This window comes from Gobio gobio, assembly GCF_949357685.1.
Source record: "Gobio gobio genome assembly, chromosome: 12".
Lineage (NCBI taxonomy): Eukaryota > Metazoa > Chordata > Actinopteri > Cypriniformes > Gobionidae > Gobio > Gobio gobio.
In genome coordinates this window covers 42,992,746-43,010,408 of record NC_137105.1, presented here as the reverse complement: position 1 = coordinate 43,010,408, position 17,663 = coordinate 42,992,746, and the positions used below count along the sequence as shown (strand labels likewise).

The window sequence follows — 17,663 nt, the reverse complement described above, 5'->3', positions numbered from 1 at the left end:
CTCATTGGCCATGGCGTATTTCCTAAACTGCGACTGCGCGGGCTGGTTTTGTCCCTGGCCAAAATCTATTACATTGTTTGTATACACCACAATATGCAAACAATACATTTCTATAATGAAGCGCGGATGCAACGTTCTAATGCACTGCAAACGGCGAGTGTGCATCGCTCGTCACTTCAAGCGAAGATTGCGCTGTTCTTGTGAGTTTTCGAAAGTTGGGACCTAATATGGTCATCAGACCAAATTTCTATTAGGTTCCGCACCTCCTCACTACTCCAAGTTTGTCCGGCGAGCTGCCATGCGAAAGTGCAAACTGTCAACAAACATTTCCTCATCACATAATGCACAGCACAGCGACTACGGCAGCTGGTTTAGTCCAAAAATGATCCGTACTTTTTGCAGTTGGGTCTGTTCGAGGTCGGGTCACAAACAAACCGCTCCAGAGTTCGTTTGAAAGCGTACAGAGACCACCTCTTCAAGGAGGTCTCGGTACACTTCTTTGGTCCGCTTTTGGTGCGCACCCGAGTGCAATTTCTGCTTTCACACCTGACCAAACAAACTGCACCAAAGGGGAAAACGAACTCTAATATGATTCAACCGAACTAAATGAGGCAGGTGTGAAAGCACCCTTAGTCACGCTCAAGTTGTTCCAAATTTCTTTGTTCTGCTGAACACAAAGAAATATATTTGGAAGAATGTTTGTAACCAGGCAGATCTCGGCAGCCATTGACTACCATAGTAGGAAACAAATAATATGGTAGTCAATGGCTGCAGAGATCTACTTGGTGGCTAACATTCTTCCAAATATCTTCCTTTGTGTTCAACAGTACAAAGACATTCATACAGGTTTGGAACAACTTGAGGGTGAGTAAATGACAGAATTTTATTTTTTGGGTGAACTATCCCTTTAAATTGATCAAGGGTGACAGTTAAGACATTTATAATGTTACACAAGATTTTTATTGTGGTTAGGTTAGGTTAGTTCACCCAAAAATTAAAATAATGTCATTTATTACTCACCCTTATTCCGTTCCACACCCGTAAGACCTCCGTTCAATGTTCAATGCAATGTAAAGCGACCTTGAGCTATGGAAAGGTGCTATATAAATAAAACTTCTTCTTCTTCGGAAAACAAATTAAGATATTTTTGTTGAAATCTGAAGGCTCAGTGAGGCCTCCATAGGGAGCAAAGCAATTTACACTCAAGATCCATTAATGATCTAAAAACATATTTAAACCAGTTCATGTGAGTACAGTGGTTCAATATTAATATTATAAAGCGACAATATTTTTGGAGCACCAAAAAAAACAAAATAACGACTTATATAGTGATAACCAATTTCGGATCGTGTGTCAAACCACCAAACTGCTGAAATCCCGTGACTTTGGCGCTCCGAACCACTGAATCGACTCACTGATTCAATACGCTCCAAAGCTTCATGCAGCAGTGTTTTGAAATCAGTTATCACTGTACAAGTCATTATTTTTTTTTTTTTGGCACACCAAAAATATTATCGTCACTTTATAATGTTAATATAGACTCACATGGTGTAACGTACTGCTCTGAGACAGAAGGTAGAAGATCCAAATGCAGCTTTATTGGAGGGGTAATCCACACTCGTAGTCAAAAACAGGCAAGAGGTCATAACAGGTAAGCAGTCCAAACAGGCAAACAAGGCAGGAGAGACAAGCAAACGGGTAATCCACGGAACAGGCAAGAAATCCAAAACCAAGAGACATGAAACCAGGGAGAATGCTCAGAAATGCAGTATAGACAAACAAGACTTCGCAGTTAATGATAGAGTGAACATGGTTTATATAGGCTGGGGTAATGGGGTAATGAGGTGATGAGACACAGGTGCAAACAATGAATGATAATGAGTCCGGGCACAGGATTATGGGTAATGTAGTTTGTGATGGAGTGACAGTCCGGAGTGGAGTGCCCTCAGGTGGTTCTCATGGGCACTCACACTGTTGAATTGTGACACATGGACTGATTTAAATATATTTTTAGATCATTAATGGATCTTGAGAGTGTAAATTGCTTTGCTCCCTATGGAGGCCTCACTGAGCCTTCAGATTTCAACAAAAATATCTTAATTTGTGTTCTGAAGATGAACGGAGGTCTTACGAGTGTGGAACGGCATGAGGGTGAGGAATAAAGTACATTATTTTCATTTTTGGGTGAACTAACCCTTTAAGTAGCACAGCTGTTTTCAACATTGATAATAATCCTTCTTAAGCGGCAAATCAGCATATTAGATTGATTACTGAAGGATCATGTGACACTGAAGACTGCAGTAATGATGCTGAAAACATCACAGGAATAAATGACATCCAAAAATATGTTTAAATAGAAGTCTTTTTGAAATTGTATTAATTCTCAATATTACTGTTTTTTACTGTATTTAATAAATCTAATAAACAGCCTCATGAGCAGACTTTTTTTAAAAACATGAAATGATCTTATCAACCCCACATTTTTAAACAGTAGTGTATATATTATGCATGGCTTACATGTTTTAATTCATATAGAACAGATAACCAATGTAACAATGATTGGACTCAATGGACTTAGATAATTTTTCTGCATCTTGAACTCTGTCTGTTGCATTTTCAACTATATTAATGGAGATGTTGGGGCATCAGGCCAAACGTTTCTTACAGACTTCAAGTTTTAATAAACTAACTAGACTTCAAGAGTCCATAAACTAACTTTTTGGCGTCTTGAATTGGAAGCATTAAGAATTAAGAACCATACACTCTAAAAAAAAAAAGGTTCTATATGGCACCAAAAATGGTTCTTGGCTCGTAATCATAGGGGGACCTTTTTAAGTGCTATATAGCACCAATTTTGGTGCTTCAGTGGTTCTTCAGCGATTCTTCAGCGGTTCTTTGACTAAGGTGCTATATAGCACTGCTAACTATGGTGCTATATAGCACCGCTACCATATACAGAGCATGTTAAGATATGGTGCTATATAGCACCAAAAGTGCTTCCTCTAGGATTACGACGAAGAACCATTTTTGGTGCCATATAGAACCTTTTTTTTTAGAGTGTACAATATTTGCTTTTGAGCACATGATGATAAACTCAGGATATTGACTTATCCATATAGCCGCCATTTCACCGTCTCGGTTAACCATAGACCCGATATTGTCCGGCTATGAGTAACCCGCTAAATAACATTGAATTTGTTAGATATTCCATCATGTAAGTCAACAGAGATTACAAGGTGTATGGTTTCATTTTTTTGACATGTTGACTAGTCTATTATTGGGCTATGTTTAGACGTCTGTCTATTACATTTTCACTGACAGCCCAAATTTTGCCTTGTTTTAGCCTAGCCTGTGTTTGGATGGCTATTTAAAACGCAAAATTGCTTGCTGGGAAGTCTGTTAGTATACAATGCAGGGATGATGAAGGACTAGTGATGATTTGATTTCTTTCACAGAGCTGTCCAGGCTTGCCTCTGCAAAAGAGACGCAGAGGACATCAAAGGTATTTCCAGTTAGTCTCACCTTATGAGTTTATGCTTTGTCACTCATTTAACTCTCACGATATGCTTCAGTGAAGCACGACTAGCTCGGCAATGAGCAGTGACAGACAGCACTAAACATTCCAAGCAGTGGGGAACGGGACAGCTGCACGGACTGGAAAAGAAAAGAGAAAGAGAGCTTGCTTGGGTTTGCGACATGTGACCGCTAACGTATTTAAGTTTTATTACATAAAAGCATCTAAATACATAGCTTTTTTTGTTCTTCACTTTGTCACCTTCTCCCTGAGTCACCTTTCCGGCATCCGTGTATTTTTCCTCTTTCTCCTTCATCTCACTCTTCCCTCCATCATCTGTGAGGTGAACAGTATCCGCCAGGTTTGTGAGCCTCTTTTGTCTTGGGGCAGGAGATGTTGGCGCAGCCAGATCATGTTTCAAACTTTCATTTCCTGAAATGTTTGAGGGAACATCCAGGGTTTTATCAGTGCCCGTTACACTGAGTGAGGGGTGGGGAGGAAGGGGGAAGGAGCTCGAGTTACCTGGCCAGTCACTTAGCCATCAAGGAACAAACGACTCTCTCTTTGAGCTGAGATCGGGGGGCTCATACACAGGCCCCCTCCATTATGATTCATTTTTGCTCAGCACTCACTTGGACACACACATGCACTTGCGAAATGTATCATGCACCTACTGTAATAAGGATATATGCATGAGTTGAATATTTTAGAGAAGCAGTCAAGGTCAATGGTATTGTTCCTCACTCACCTAAACTACACTAAAAAGTTGCGTTTGGATTTAAATAGGCAAATGCTTAAGAGTCGATTATTGGATTAATTTCATTATTGCAATGATTATTATGTTTCTAGAATGTTATATGTTTGGCAACAGTTCTTCTAACCCTAATTGATGGAGTGTGTAGCTTTTCATTTCTTAAACAACCATGTAGGAAGACACATCATGGCCGCATCATTTTCACACATGAATTGGCACCTCTGAGTCTAGACCAGTCTTTGGGATGTGCTGGAGGAGACTTTACATCTGCTGGACTCTTTATGAGGATCTATTGACAGAAATGCAATATAATATACACTCTAGAAAATGCTGGGTTAAATATGGACAAACCCAGCAATTGGGTTGTTCCATCCCTGACTTTCTTTCTTTGGAACATAAAAGATAACATTTTCGAGGAATTTTTTAATTGTTTTTACCCATACAATGTAAGTCAATGGTGTTCAAAAAGAAACACTATAGACTTTTAGCAAATTATCTTTTTTATGTTTCAAATGCAGAGGAAAGAAAGTCATAGAGGTAAAGGCATTTCTAAGCAAAGACTATGCAAAGATTGACCTTCTCTCTTGGACACAGATCAAGATGTTATGACAGGGTGTCTGTCAGCACTGGTCACCTGTGAGTCTCCTCCCACAATGCCCCTCTTCACCTCTGTAATTGTGCGTGTCTTCACCTCTGCACTCCACAGGAAGGATCTGTGTTTGTCAAGTCTACTTGAAAAAAACCCAGCGTGGAAATATCCAGCGTGAAAAGACCACTTGGTTTGTTCAGTTTAGAGCTTCAGAATATGTGTAAACAGTTGTTCTCCCTCACCTTGAATGATCTCTAGGAGCATCTCAATTTGCGTTCTTATGCCCTATTCTATGACGTGTGTTTTTAGTGTGTTCTCACTGAGAATTCCAAATAAAAAAAGTACTCTTAAGCACCCGGATGATGCACTTAATTAACTGTAAAAAAGGAAGTGTTTAATGTTGGACACCTCTTGCACTCAACTGTTGCAGCTTTAATTAATGTAGTGGAGGGGCTAGCATACTATAAAATTCATGCACTGCACAGATGAGTACACAGTGTATAGAGCGTCATTGTCTTTGTGAGATATTCATTATTGTTATCATCACTTCTGACCGGATCATTACCTTACTTATAATTTAAACTATAGGGATGTACTAGTGCTCTGTAGAACAGTTTGTCCATTTAGGGCTACTGTACACTCTAAAAAATTCTGGGTTAAAAACAACCCAGCAATTGGGTTGTTTTAAGCAAACATTTCACCCAACTACTGGGTTAAAACAACCCATTCACTGAGTTAAAACAACCCAATTGTCGGGTTTGTCCATTTTTAACCCAACTTGGGTTGTTTTTAACCCAGCAATTTTTAGAGTGTAGAAACATGGCGGCGCAAAATGGTGACTTCACTGTAAGGGGACCCGCGGTGTAAGATAGAAATGGCTCATTCTAAGGTAATAAAAAAACAATAGTTCATTATGTAAGGTCTTTAACATAGTTATGTACATTCTAAAAAATGCTGGGTTAAAAACAACCCAAGTTGGGTAGAAAATGGACAAACCCAGCAAATGGGTTGTTTTAACCCAGCGGTTGGGTTAAATGTTTGCTTAAAACAACCATTTTGTTTTAATTGTCCATTTTTAACCCAGCATTTTTTAGAGTGTATATTATATTGTATTTCTGTCAATAGATCCTCAGAAATACTAAACACTGCACCTTTAAGCTAAAGTAACACAATTTGTTAACATTTTGTCGCAACTTAATTTAATTGTGTTCAATCAACCTAATTTATTTAAAACCGATGTTTACTTAATTAATTTGTGTTAAAACTACATTAATTATTTTTGTTGCCATAACTTACTGGGCAGTGGATTTGTAGTTCCCAGCATGCTTTGCAAGGGACTGCATTAGCAGAGTAAATTATTACTCTTTAAATTGTTATTTTATGTTTTTCAGTAAAGGGGAAGATGTTGTTAGTTAATGTTAGTGTTTAACATTAAGTTATGTTGGACATTTAGAGGAGTTTCTGTAATGTTTTTGATTTTTGTGGTTACCATTATGCTGAAGAAATGAATTATGCTATGAAAAAATTTATTTTGTCGCGAGTGTAGTAGCAACTCTCGGTAGACCTGAGAGCTGGAAAAACCAAACTCTGGTCAGGCCAATCACAGCGTGTGTAGAGTCGGTGGGCGAGCTTAACATAATGACGGCACGTCACGGCAGAGTTGCGGAGGTTCTGCGTGCTACTCATAAACAAAGAAGCTGACGAACAGCGTCTTTTGAATCGGCTTTGGCCGCGACTTTGGAAGACTTGGAGTTAAGCTTTTCTTTGAGAAAAGAACAAAGAACGGCACTGAAGTCATTCTTAAGAAAAGAAGATATGTTCGAAGTTTTGCCGACCGGATATGGCGAAAGTCTATCAACTAACGTTAGCTCGGCTTCACCTTCTTCTTCGCTCTGGTTGGTTGTGGCGCTCATGGCGCTATCCGATTGCGTGCAGAGGAAATTTGAAAGACAACCGTTTATCCCACCCCTCGGATTGAGGCCTGTCAATGGTGAGTTTCCAATATCTTGATGTGGGTCTGGCTTGTCAGGCTATATTGTTTATAATGATGAATGAAACTGCTTTTAATTGATATAAAATTTCATTCAAACTGTATATGATTAAATTGAGTTGGACCAACTCAATTACATTTAATTGCATGAATTCGTTTTTTATGAGTTGGGGCTACTCATATTTACATTTACGCATTTGGCAGACGCTTTTATCCAAAGCGACTTACATTGCATTCAAGGTACCCATTTTGTCAGTTCTTGCTTTCCCTGGGAATCACACCCATGACCTTGGCATTGCTAGCACCATGCTCTATTGTTTGAGCTACAGGAAAGCTACATATTTATTGGATGGAAATCCTGCCCTCAATTAAAGAGAGTTTGTTCAATGAGTCTATTGTATTGTGCTGCTTAATATCTTTAAGGAAATCTTAATACATCTTCAGGATTCTATTTTTAATAAACATCTTTACTGTCACTTTTGATTATATTACTGACCCCAGACTTTTGAGCAGTGATGTGTGTTTTGGTGTGTGTATATTTTCTAGAGTTGTGCGATTGATTGATCCATATTTCAACTTTCCTGTGCATGCAGGACAGGCCTCCCTCATTCTGGAAAACTTCTGGAAGAGAGTGAGTGTGGTATGTATGTGTGAATGTGAGCGTGTGCATATTAATGTCCATTTATATGAGCGACTCCTCCGTGGTCGTCACCCTTAAATACCTGCTCTATGAACCCTGGAGCGACTGACGCCAGGCTCACAGCAAGTCTGTGAAAAACCCCTGCCCTCTTGCTCTTCAGACACTGCTGATGGAGGACTCCCTGCCTGGGTGACAACTGCCTCCACTCGTTTATCAGTGGGGCTTGGCTTTGAAACCTGAGCCTCTGTGACCGTTTGGAAGTAATCCGTTACCCAGCGCTGCAGAACAGACCATGACCATCGAGGGTGCTGGGAAAGCGTGTGACCTCCGAGTTTTTACTGATAAAACCGTAAAGCCATGCCAAATTGGTAGAGTAATATTGCTGTCTTTTTGACAAATCTATAAGAGACAATAGCTTCCCCAGACAGAAAGCTCATCTGAAATCAGCTGTACTGAGAGATGACGCACAGGCAGGTGTGCGACACAGGTTTGGTCTACCTTTTATGACGTGTGTTTGCTCGAGTGCAAGCGTTTGTCAATGCATAAGGGAACGTGGCATGTGTTTATTCACAAGTGATGCCTTTATTGACCTCCTACATCGACAATAAGTTCCCAGGATTGTACTGTGCGACACGCTGAGTGTACAGAAGTCTGAAGCTCCTATTATCTTTTTTTCTTTCTCCACACCCTCCTACATGAGATAATTACAACAATTGGAATTGTATTGTTAATGTTAACGTTGATGTCGTTGTCGTTGGAATGGAACACAATGCTGGTCGATTGTCAGTCTGAGAAACGCGCAGTCACTGTGGTGATGGCATTAATCGTGACTTCCTGTAAGGTGATACAATGTACTGCACTATACTCGTACATCTTGCTTCATTTTGTTGAGTTTGGGGTGCAAAACAGCCCTGCAGAGTTTAGCTTCACGCCTGATTAAACACTTCTGATCCAGATAATCAAGTCCTACAGGTATGTGTGTTGGACAGAGTTGGAAATAAACTCTCCAGGACTCTTCTGGAGTTTTACACCATTGGTTTAGTATGTTTGGAGGAGAATGAAAGGGACTAATGAACTCTTTTAAAGCTGACGTACTCATTTTTGAATGTATGAAGTTGATTGGTCACCCTTTCTTCTTTGGCACACAGATTTTTGGAATTTTGATTTAGCCCATTTATTTATTTGGGCAATGAAATTCAATGGGTCCAATGCGTTATTTTAGACCCCAATGACTTTCATTGTATGGACAAAAACAGCAAAAACATTCTTCAAAACATCTTGTTCTGTGTTCCACAAAAGAAAGTCAGTCATATAGGTTTGAAATTACAGTACATGATGACATAATTTGCTTTTCTTTTGGTGTACTATTACTTTAGGTTACACTACATTTGAAGGTGTAATTATATATATACAAGTACTGAGTAATATTGATTACCTACATGTACTATAGAGTTAGGGTGGGATTAGGATTTGGTTGAGGGTTAGTTGCATGTAATTGTGCATAATTTACTGTTATTACTATAGTAAGTATATGTAACATGTAACAAGGACACTGTAAAATAAAGTGTCACCTTACTTTAATAATGAAATAAGAAAATAGAATATTATATTGATGGTTCTAATGTTTCTTCTTTGATTTATGGTTGCGTATTGTAATAAATGCTCCATTGGGATTACAGTGTCCACTACAGTTAATAAGGGATTCTCAGCATCTCTCCAAGGCCATATTCTTTGACACACATATGGAAAAACACTTTGACTTTTTTTGTGTGCAAATGCCTATCCATTCCTGAGCTTTCCAGTGATTTATTATAAGCTGTTAACACAAAATTACATTTGCCTCCAAAACAGAACCATCTTAATCTTCTAAATTCTAAGGTTCGTTTAAACAGTTTACGTCTATCTTTTCTCTACCATCTGTATGTTCATTTATCATATAGTCGCCGTAGTCACACGGATTCCTCCATTTGATATTTCAAAACTTTTCGGTCTGTACAGCTTCCAAACATTTTGCTTTGTGTGTGTGTGTGTGTGCGTGTGTGAGTGTGTGTTGTTTGTTTTCCCCGTCCTGTAATCCCGATGCCTCACTGAGCTGAACCTCGAGGCGAGGGATGACCTGAGCTCAGGTGACAAAAGGTAATACGGGGAAGGGCAGGGAGCCATGAAGCCCACCTGTTCTCCCTTACCCCCCCTTAACAACTCCCAAAAGTCTCAACTATTATCTGTGAAGAAAATGGCACTAAGTCATTCCCCCTCCTAAACCCCACAAAGGCTGCTCACATTACAGCCGAACCCTTTTCTTCCCACATGAGAAACACTCTATTTGTCTCATTCACGTTCAGCACAGGCCTCTGCTTTGTGTGCTCACCTTGCTTTACAGTGCTGTAGAGCTTGTGGTCCGAGAGGGAATGGGGGACTGGAAATCTGAACCGTTTAAAAAGCAGCCCTGGTTCACTATAGAGCTCCAAACACTCTTTCCCAACCTGCCCGCTGCTCGCGCAGTGACTATAACAGCAAACCTTGTTTAAAAAATGCATACCTTTTCTTAATTTTCATTATTTACTGTTGCTTTTTTTGCTCGACTTTTCAATGGCCTAGGCATATAGAATGAAGCTGTACAGGTTTACACTTTCTGTGAAAAATTAAAGCGATAATTCTCCCAAAATGTAAAATTCGCCCTCATGTCATATCAAACCTGCATGACTGACTTTCTTCTGTGGAATTCAAAAGATGATATTTTGAGGAATGTTGAGGTCATCTAAATTACATTGGACCCTGTTTACTGCATAAAAAAAACACATACATTTTCAAAATATCTTCCACAGGTTTGGAACAGCACGAGCGCGAGTAAATAATAATGACAGAATGTAGTTTTTTGGAGTGAATTATCCTAAATAGCATCTTTGATATGCTGTATTTGACTGCATTTGTTAAGAGCACAATCAATTACAAGGTTGTGTATATTTACTACAAATAATTTCATATTTTTAAACATCCAGAAATATGTTCTCATATAAACTGTTTAAGTTTGTTCAAATGACATACATGAGAATATGGTTCGCCATAGGTTTTGGTTTGCTGAGGTGCATTTTCAACCATGCGTATATGTAATTTTTTTGTTTTTCAATCACTCTTAACACTCATAATAATTGACATGAACAAGGATGGATGGTCTAGTCCGTTTTAAGAGAGTTATCTGAACCATTAACATTAAAAAAATGATTTTATAAATAGGAAGTTGGTCTGAGTAGCCTAATTCCCACGATTATTTAATGATTAAAACAAAATAATGAGAATGCAGATAAGAAACGAAAAAAAAAAAAATGAAAATGGTACCCGCGGCTGTCAACAGATGTTGCATTCAACGTCAAAATTGCACGTTTTGGTACCCTTGGGGCAGAATTGAAGTTGCCCCTCTATGGGCGGTTCTGGGCCTCCAGTGCTCTAATGCGAATCTAGCGCAAGCAACTGGTTCCGATTAGCGACCGGATATCCTCGGTACTCTCTGTTAAAAACAATTACCCTGACATGCGTGCGTGGAAGATGGGTGGGAAGCTGCCTTGTAAAGTCTTTTCTTAAATGAGCCAACATTGACCAATGCAAAATAATGTAGTTATTCTGTAAGGGTTAAAGTTAGTATAGAACATTTTCATTATTATTAGGCTATTGTTATTAATAGTAATATTATTCTTATTTTTAGTAGGCCTATTCTTATTATCAACCTCATTATTATTATTGTCTGAAGATCATTATGCCAATAAAACAACAAGAACACAGGTCAGCTGGCCCCGAGACCCATGTTTGCGTTTTTGCTCAAAAGAAACTTATGAATGAAGCCACGTGAGTTTGCCTCCCGCAGCTGGTATGTCTTCTCTTTGGCCCAGAACCACCAGAACAAACATTGGGAGAGCGCAAAGTAAACACCCCACTACAAACCTAACGACGCACTGCGACCACAAAAGCAACACGCGCCTCCTGAGGCTAAAGGAAAATCAACAACTCCCCGCTTTTTGTTGACCCACAATATTAAGAGGACGTTTGTGCACGAGCTCATTATATAGAGAAGAGCTGGATTAATTAGGGCTATTATCATTAGAAGATAAATATTAATAGGGTCATCCAATTGGTATATTTATTTATTCATTTATTTGACCATCCTTTTTATAATTCGTTATTTATTGTTCCCAATTGTAATTTCCAGTATGTAATTTCTTCTCATTTGGACACAGCAATTTCAAAACGAATTGTTTTGGTATTGGGTTAGATCTAGGATTAACATAAAGAGCAGATTTGTTTTATTATCATTTACAATAATTTCCAAACACTATGATTTTTTTTTCTTTTTTTTTTTCTTTTGTAGAGTATATGAGTCTAAGATGGGTATTTGTTGGGCCTTTGGTCTGATGCATGAAGTGAATATTCGAAAATGTGTTATTTTCACCCTTGATTTAAACATTTAAATGAATTAACATTTTTATTTAAGCGCAATATTGTATTTCGGTTTTGATGCAAAGACCTGGCGCTTCATCTGTGAATATTTTTTCACCATTGCTACTATCACAGATTTATGGCGACCTTGTGTTTTAGTTTTCCCACTTCATCTTCGTATTTTATTGGTGCAAAACAGAACTAGAAGAACGTCTTATGAGTTTGAAGAAAAGAATCGCTTTATTAACTGCTTTTGGTTTGTCTTCTGACCAGTTTAACGACTTGGCAAATGTCAGTCCGTAAGTCTACCACGGTGAAGCGTACCACTGAGTATTTCTCTGAAAACCAGAGAAAAACTAAGGATTTTTATTTAGATTTATACTGTTCATTTTTTCCTTTATATATATACAGTAAAAGTGGCAGATCTCAGTCTATATTTGGTACAAAATAAACAAAAATAAATAAAAGCTCAGTCGTATTCACTTAAGAACCGAGGTCCACCAGGCTTGAAGTTAAAGGTCCCAGTAATGAATCCTGGAGTTGATGTGGGTGTCCTTGCATGCCGTGTACCGACTGCGCGGCGCCGAGGCCGGTCATGGAATACGCGGACGCGCCGGGGTGGCTCATATTACCCTGGAGCAGGAGCACGGAGTTCTGGTCAGGACTCTGCGGGGGCGAGAACTCGTCCTCCGAGCTTGACATCAGGGACTTCCCGCCGTCCAGCGGTGACAGCTGGTTCTGTTTGTTGGCGCCCGTGTTGTTGTTTTCGCTGTTCTCTCTGTCAAAGATAATGAGATGAGGGTTACGCAAACACATTTAACATTAGCCTATATTAATAAAATATGCTGTGTAAAAAATTAAGTCGTAGTCGATTATAAATCTAATCTGGTCAAGACGGATGACTATGCAAGAATAACAAATTCGCACACTAAACATTTAATATCTATAGCCTACTGAGTGGCCATCGAAATGAAACAACAATTTCATCTTTTTTTTTTTCAAGCTTGACATTTTATAATCAAGTTCAAATGTTCTCTTTTATTCTGACTGCAGAAAAACAACAATGTAAAAAGAAATGGTCACACAGGTTAATTGCTTTCATATAAATTAAGTGGTTTTATTAAAGTCAACAAATATTAGCCTATAACATGACTAAATTAACCTATATTTTAATTTAAAAATACATATATCCTTAATGCAACAACTATACGTTTTTACACCGATACGATGCTAATATTTGGGGTTCTCTTAATCTCTTGGATCAAACTAGACGTGTCAACAACAGCATCATCAGCGCTGCACCAACAGCAGTCAGCTGTGGACTGAGTGGAATGGGGCGCAGAATTGCCTGCATGAAACGTATTTTTATTTCGTTCTCAGGTGACTGGGCTTACCTTTCTTTTGCCTCCGCTGCGCGATCCCTCTGCCGTCTGTTTTTAAACCAGTTGCTCACTTGGGTGGTGGTCAGCCCTGTGGCCTCAGCCAACTCCCTCTTTTCCCGAGGAGATGGATAGGGGTTGTGCGTGTACCACTCCCGCAGCACACCGCGGGATTTCTCCTTAAAACAGTAGCTGGTCTCCTCGCCGTCCCATATCGTGCGCGGCAGAGGAAATTTCCTCCGCACTCTGTATTTCCCCACCGCTCCCAGCGGTCGCCCCCTCAGCTTCTCAGCCTCAACGTAATGGGCCTTTAGCCACAGCTGCTGCAGCTTCGGGTGGTTGTGCGGAGAGAACTGGTGACTCTCTAGTATCTTATAAAGTTCCCTGAAGTTTCCACGATGAAAGGCGACTACAGCCTTGGCTTTGAGGACGCTCTCGTTCTTGTGGAGATGGTCGCAGGCCGGAAGAGACCAGAGAAAACGGCCGAGACGCTCAAGGTTCCCCCCTTGCTGCAGCACCTCGCACACACACGCGACTTGCTCCTGAGTAAACCCGAAAGAAGGCAACATTGACATGACGTCTGACTCCCGCTACCAAACCGCTCTCCTCTAGATGCTATAAAGGAAGCGGAATGGGTGACACCCCGTTTGCCTTCGTTCAATGGGAGCGATTAGGTCGCTTGACAAGATTTTTTGGGTTTGGAGACGTCCTCTGCGCGCGCCGTGAAGTTTTGGGTGTTTGTTGAAGACAGTTTGTTCACTATCGACTCATGTCGCGCTAAAAGAGCACTGCGCGACTGCTGATTGGCTCTCCCGCTGCCCTATCCCCAGCAGCAGTGCGGAGAGAACTCTGCTTCCATTTCCTCCCACGGGGACTCGGTGGTCTGAAACTGGATCCCCCGTCTCCAATTCTACCTGAGGGAGCCGGGCACCTCGATACTAATCAATTATAGCAACTGTCTGAAGGCAGCGTTCGTTTGGCAACCAAAGCCATTACAGCGCTTATAGCATAACAGAATTTTACCTATATTAAGTAAACCGAGTAAACGGCATTATTTTCATTTAACTTATGAGGAAAAAGGCGTTACTCAAAGGCATATTAGCCAGGTAGACAATTCCGATCTGCCACAAAGAATCGTTGCAATCATCAGTTTGACTCAGCTTGGCTTGTGCCATTGTCAAGGGCACGCGCTCTGCGCAACGTCTAGATGCACGCGGAGATTAAAAGGTCCATTAAAAACAATCAGCCTCTCGAGCTGGTAAGATAACATAATGCTAATCACTAGATAAGCAGAGCCCCCGGCTTCTTCAAACGATTCGACCCAACGTGCAAGGCCAGAATCCCCGAAATGGCGTTGATTATAGGCTTCACAAAGATGCAAGATTTTGATTTTATTTACTGATAAACTGAGCCTAATCCAGTTAATATCGATAAGTTACCCACTTCAATTGCTGTTTATTTTTGTTGCAAAATCGGTGAAAAACTGATGAGAGAAATGAGAGAAATCTAGCCTAATTAAAAATTTTTTTTTTAAAAAGTACCATGCTGTTTTTCTGTTTTGCCTCTCTGCTTCTTTTTTTTTTTCACTTGAGGTCATCATGTTTGAACATCAAACATAGCCTATAGCACTTAAATGATTTGTATTCTTTAGGCTAAGAAAAAAAAATGCATTCTTTCCAGCTCTTTCTTTCTAGCCCTCTCCCCTCTCCCTGTACAGTGAAATCTAAAACCGATGCATTAGTAAATGAGTTCTGTGTTCGTCGAGGTCTTTGCCATCCAGACGCTGTTTTAAGGCATAGATCGCGTTTCTTTATCTTCGTCGAAATCTGCAACCTGACACCGCGGCGACGCGAAACTCACAATCACTCACCCAGAATGGAGCACCTCTTTTAATTTAATTTGAGACGCGGCGTTCATTTTTAAGTCGCTCTTTACGCATGGACCCGTTAATGTAGACTATGGCTACTTAAGGAGCCTGCACTGTTCCCTCTATATGGGGCTGAAATGATCTTGCAAGCCTCAAGACACTGGGATAAAACGAGGACTTAATCGGGTTTAGCAGCCAATCCGTACACCTGTGAAAACAACTTTTTGCCCACTGTCTCTGAAGGGTCAGAGGAGCAGGCTAATGAAAGCTGCCCCATCCATCTGTCCTGAGGGATCACCCCAAGGCACAAAAAACGTTCCAAAATGTAAACGCTAAAGATGTACCACTCATTTTTCCTTTCTTTTCAAATGCATAATAAAGCATGGTTTTATTACATTTTGTATTTTTAGAAGAACAAAAAAATGTGTAATTTGTTTACTTTAAGGTTTTCAATTAATTCGGTGTCATTTTACAAAATTAAACAAGAACGTACGTAAACATTTTTTATTCATTATATGAATTTAGGGTCTTGTAAATTATTTTGACTTCTGCATCACTTTATATCTCATTGGATTAGGCTAAATGAAGTTTCGTAAGTTTGTAACGGTGGTTTCCCAATTCGTAACCAATTTTCCATTGCTGACTGTAGACTTCATTGAATTTAACGACATTCAGGTCTATTCCGTCAGTATGGGTCAAGTATCAGCTTCAGTGTAACAGCACACGGGCCTGTGATTGACGGCGCTCGGGTTGTCGTAATGTCTCCACCACATTGCCGCGCGCCCCCTCCTTAAACCTCAGAAATCGAAAGGCCGTGCCCGTTCTCAGGCCTTGATCATTTCAAGATGTGCTCTTTTATGGCCTAAAGGCGAGGGTTGGCAAGGTCGACGCGAACTCCAGCACACATACCAATGGTAAACACACCATAAACTGCTTCCCTCAAAAAAAGTAATCACGGTAGGCTATACAATGAACAACAATGAGGTCATTCTCTTAAAGTATACGTTTCAGTCATGTTCATAACTCTCCAAGCGTATACGGAATAGCTGAAATGTAAATTAATAGGCCTATATTAAATCAGCCTGTTCGACGCAGAAATTTCGTTCGCAAACACGTTATTCTTAATTTGTAGCAGGTTTAGAGAACTCTACACTGTAAAAAAAATATTTTCATGATTTGTTATCACAACTTTGGATATAATTCAGATAACATCATTTTTTGAGTTTCTATTTATTAAACCAATCTCCTTTATTGTATTAACTCTTTTTTTTTTATTTCAATGCAACCAGGTAACTTACTTTTTTTAGTTAAACCAACAATATTTTTTACAGTGTTGTATAATGCGACGTGAACATCAAAGTAATCCAATATTAGACAAAAACCTAATTAATTTAAAAATCTAATTTTTGCAATTGGTAAGGAGAGAATCAAAGAATAGATATGAAATGCAAAGTGACATTTATATTAAATTATATAGGCCTAGGGTGAGTAAAGGTAATCTATAAAATTATATTGGTAAAAATGATATTATAAAAATGAAAATCTGATGCAAAGAACCTTTATATTACTTCATACTTGATGATCTATGTAATTGTGTTTTTTCAGTGTGTGCTTGGAGACAGCAGATTAATTACATACAATTTTTTAATTCTTTTGAAATAAGATATTTCTTTGGAACTACTTTTTATGAAAGTGATTGTTGTCATCTGTTTATTATGCCCCAAACACTATTATATATAAAAAGAAAAGAAAAGGTGTTTTACTGGGTCCCAGTAGGACATAATTACACTCATATTTTTTTGTCACATTGTTAGTGTCATTTATTATCGATGTTTCTGATTAGAATGGGGAAAAGAGGTTATTTCAGAAGGTAGCTTTACTTGCGGTCTGCACAAGAATGTGATAGAACTAGATGTATTTTAAAGTTTCTATGTCTTTAGGTTCCTCATGCCACAAACCCATCAGCATTCATTCTAATATTTTGCTACTGAGGAAAAGTTTGCAAAGTCACAGCTAGCAGACCGAGGCCAGAAAGCTCTCAATACAGCGTTTAAAACTAGCTTATGAGCATCCCTTACATTTAATGGACTATAGATATTGAAGTCATTCTGCTGACCCCTGCTGGCTTGGATGTTCTAGTGACTTGCCAAAAGTTTATGATAATAATAATGATATATAATAAATTAAAAATAAAAAACATCAAATTTTGGCATTGATATTAATAGAAATATATATATTTAAAAAAAAAAAAAAAAAAAAAAAAAAATATATATATATATATATATATATATATATATATATATATATATATATATATATATATATATATATATATTATTATTATTATTAAATAGTTGTATAATCCCTTTGCTTAGAATTATGTTTTTCATGTATGAAAGTAAGTTCTAGTTCTTTTATTTATAAAGCACATTTAAAAACAGTCTGATGACTGACCAAAGTGCTATACAAGATACTGTAAACACAGAAACCAAGTAATACATA

The 17,663-nt window shown here is 38.9% G+C and overlaps 1 protein-coding gene across 1 annotated transcript; it reads right to left on the bottom strand.

Moving 5' to 3' along the window:
* Positions 1-11,842: 11,842 nt before the first annotated feature.
* six1b (SIX homeobox 1b) lies at positions 11,843-14,902 on the bottom strand. The gene is made up of 2 exons (XM_079831618.1): positions 13,310-14,902; positions 11,843-12,693 (listed from the first exon to the last, which is right to left on the bottom strand). The coding sequence occupies exons 1-2, from the start codon at positions 13,867-13,869 to the stop codon at positions 12,399-12,401; spliced, it is 855 nt and encodes a 284-aa protein (XP_079687744.1). The 5' UTR covers positions 13,870-14,902; the 3' UTR covers positions 11,843-12,398.
* Between the last annotated feature and the right edge of the window lie 2,761 nt (positions 14,903-17,663).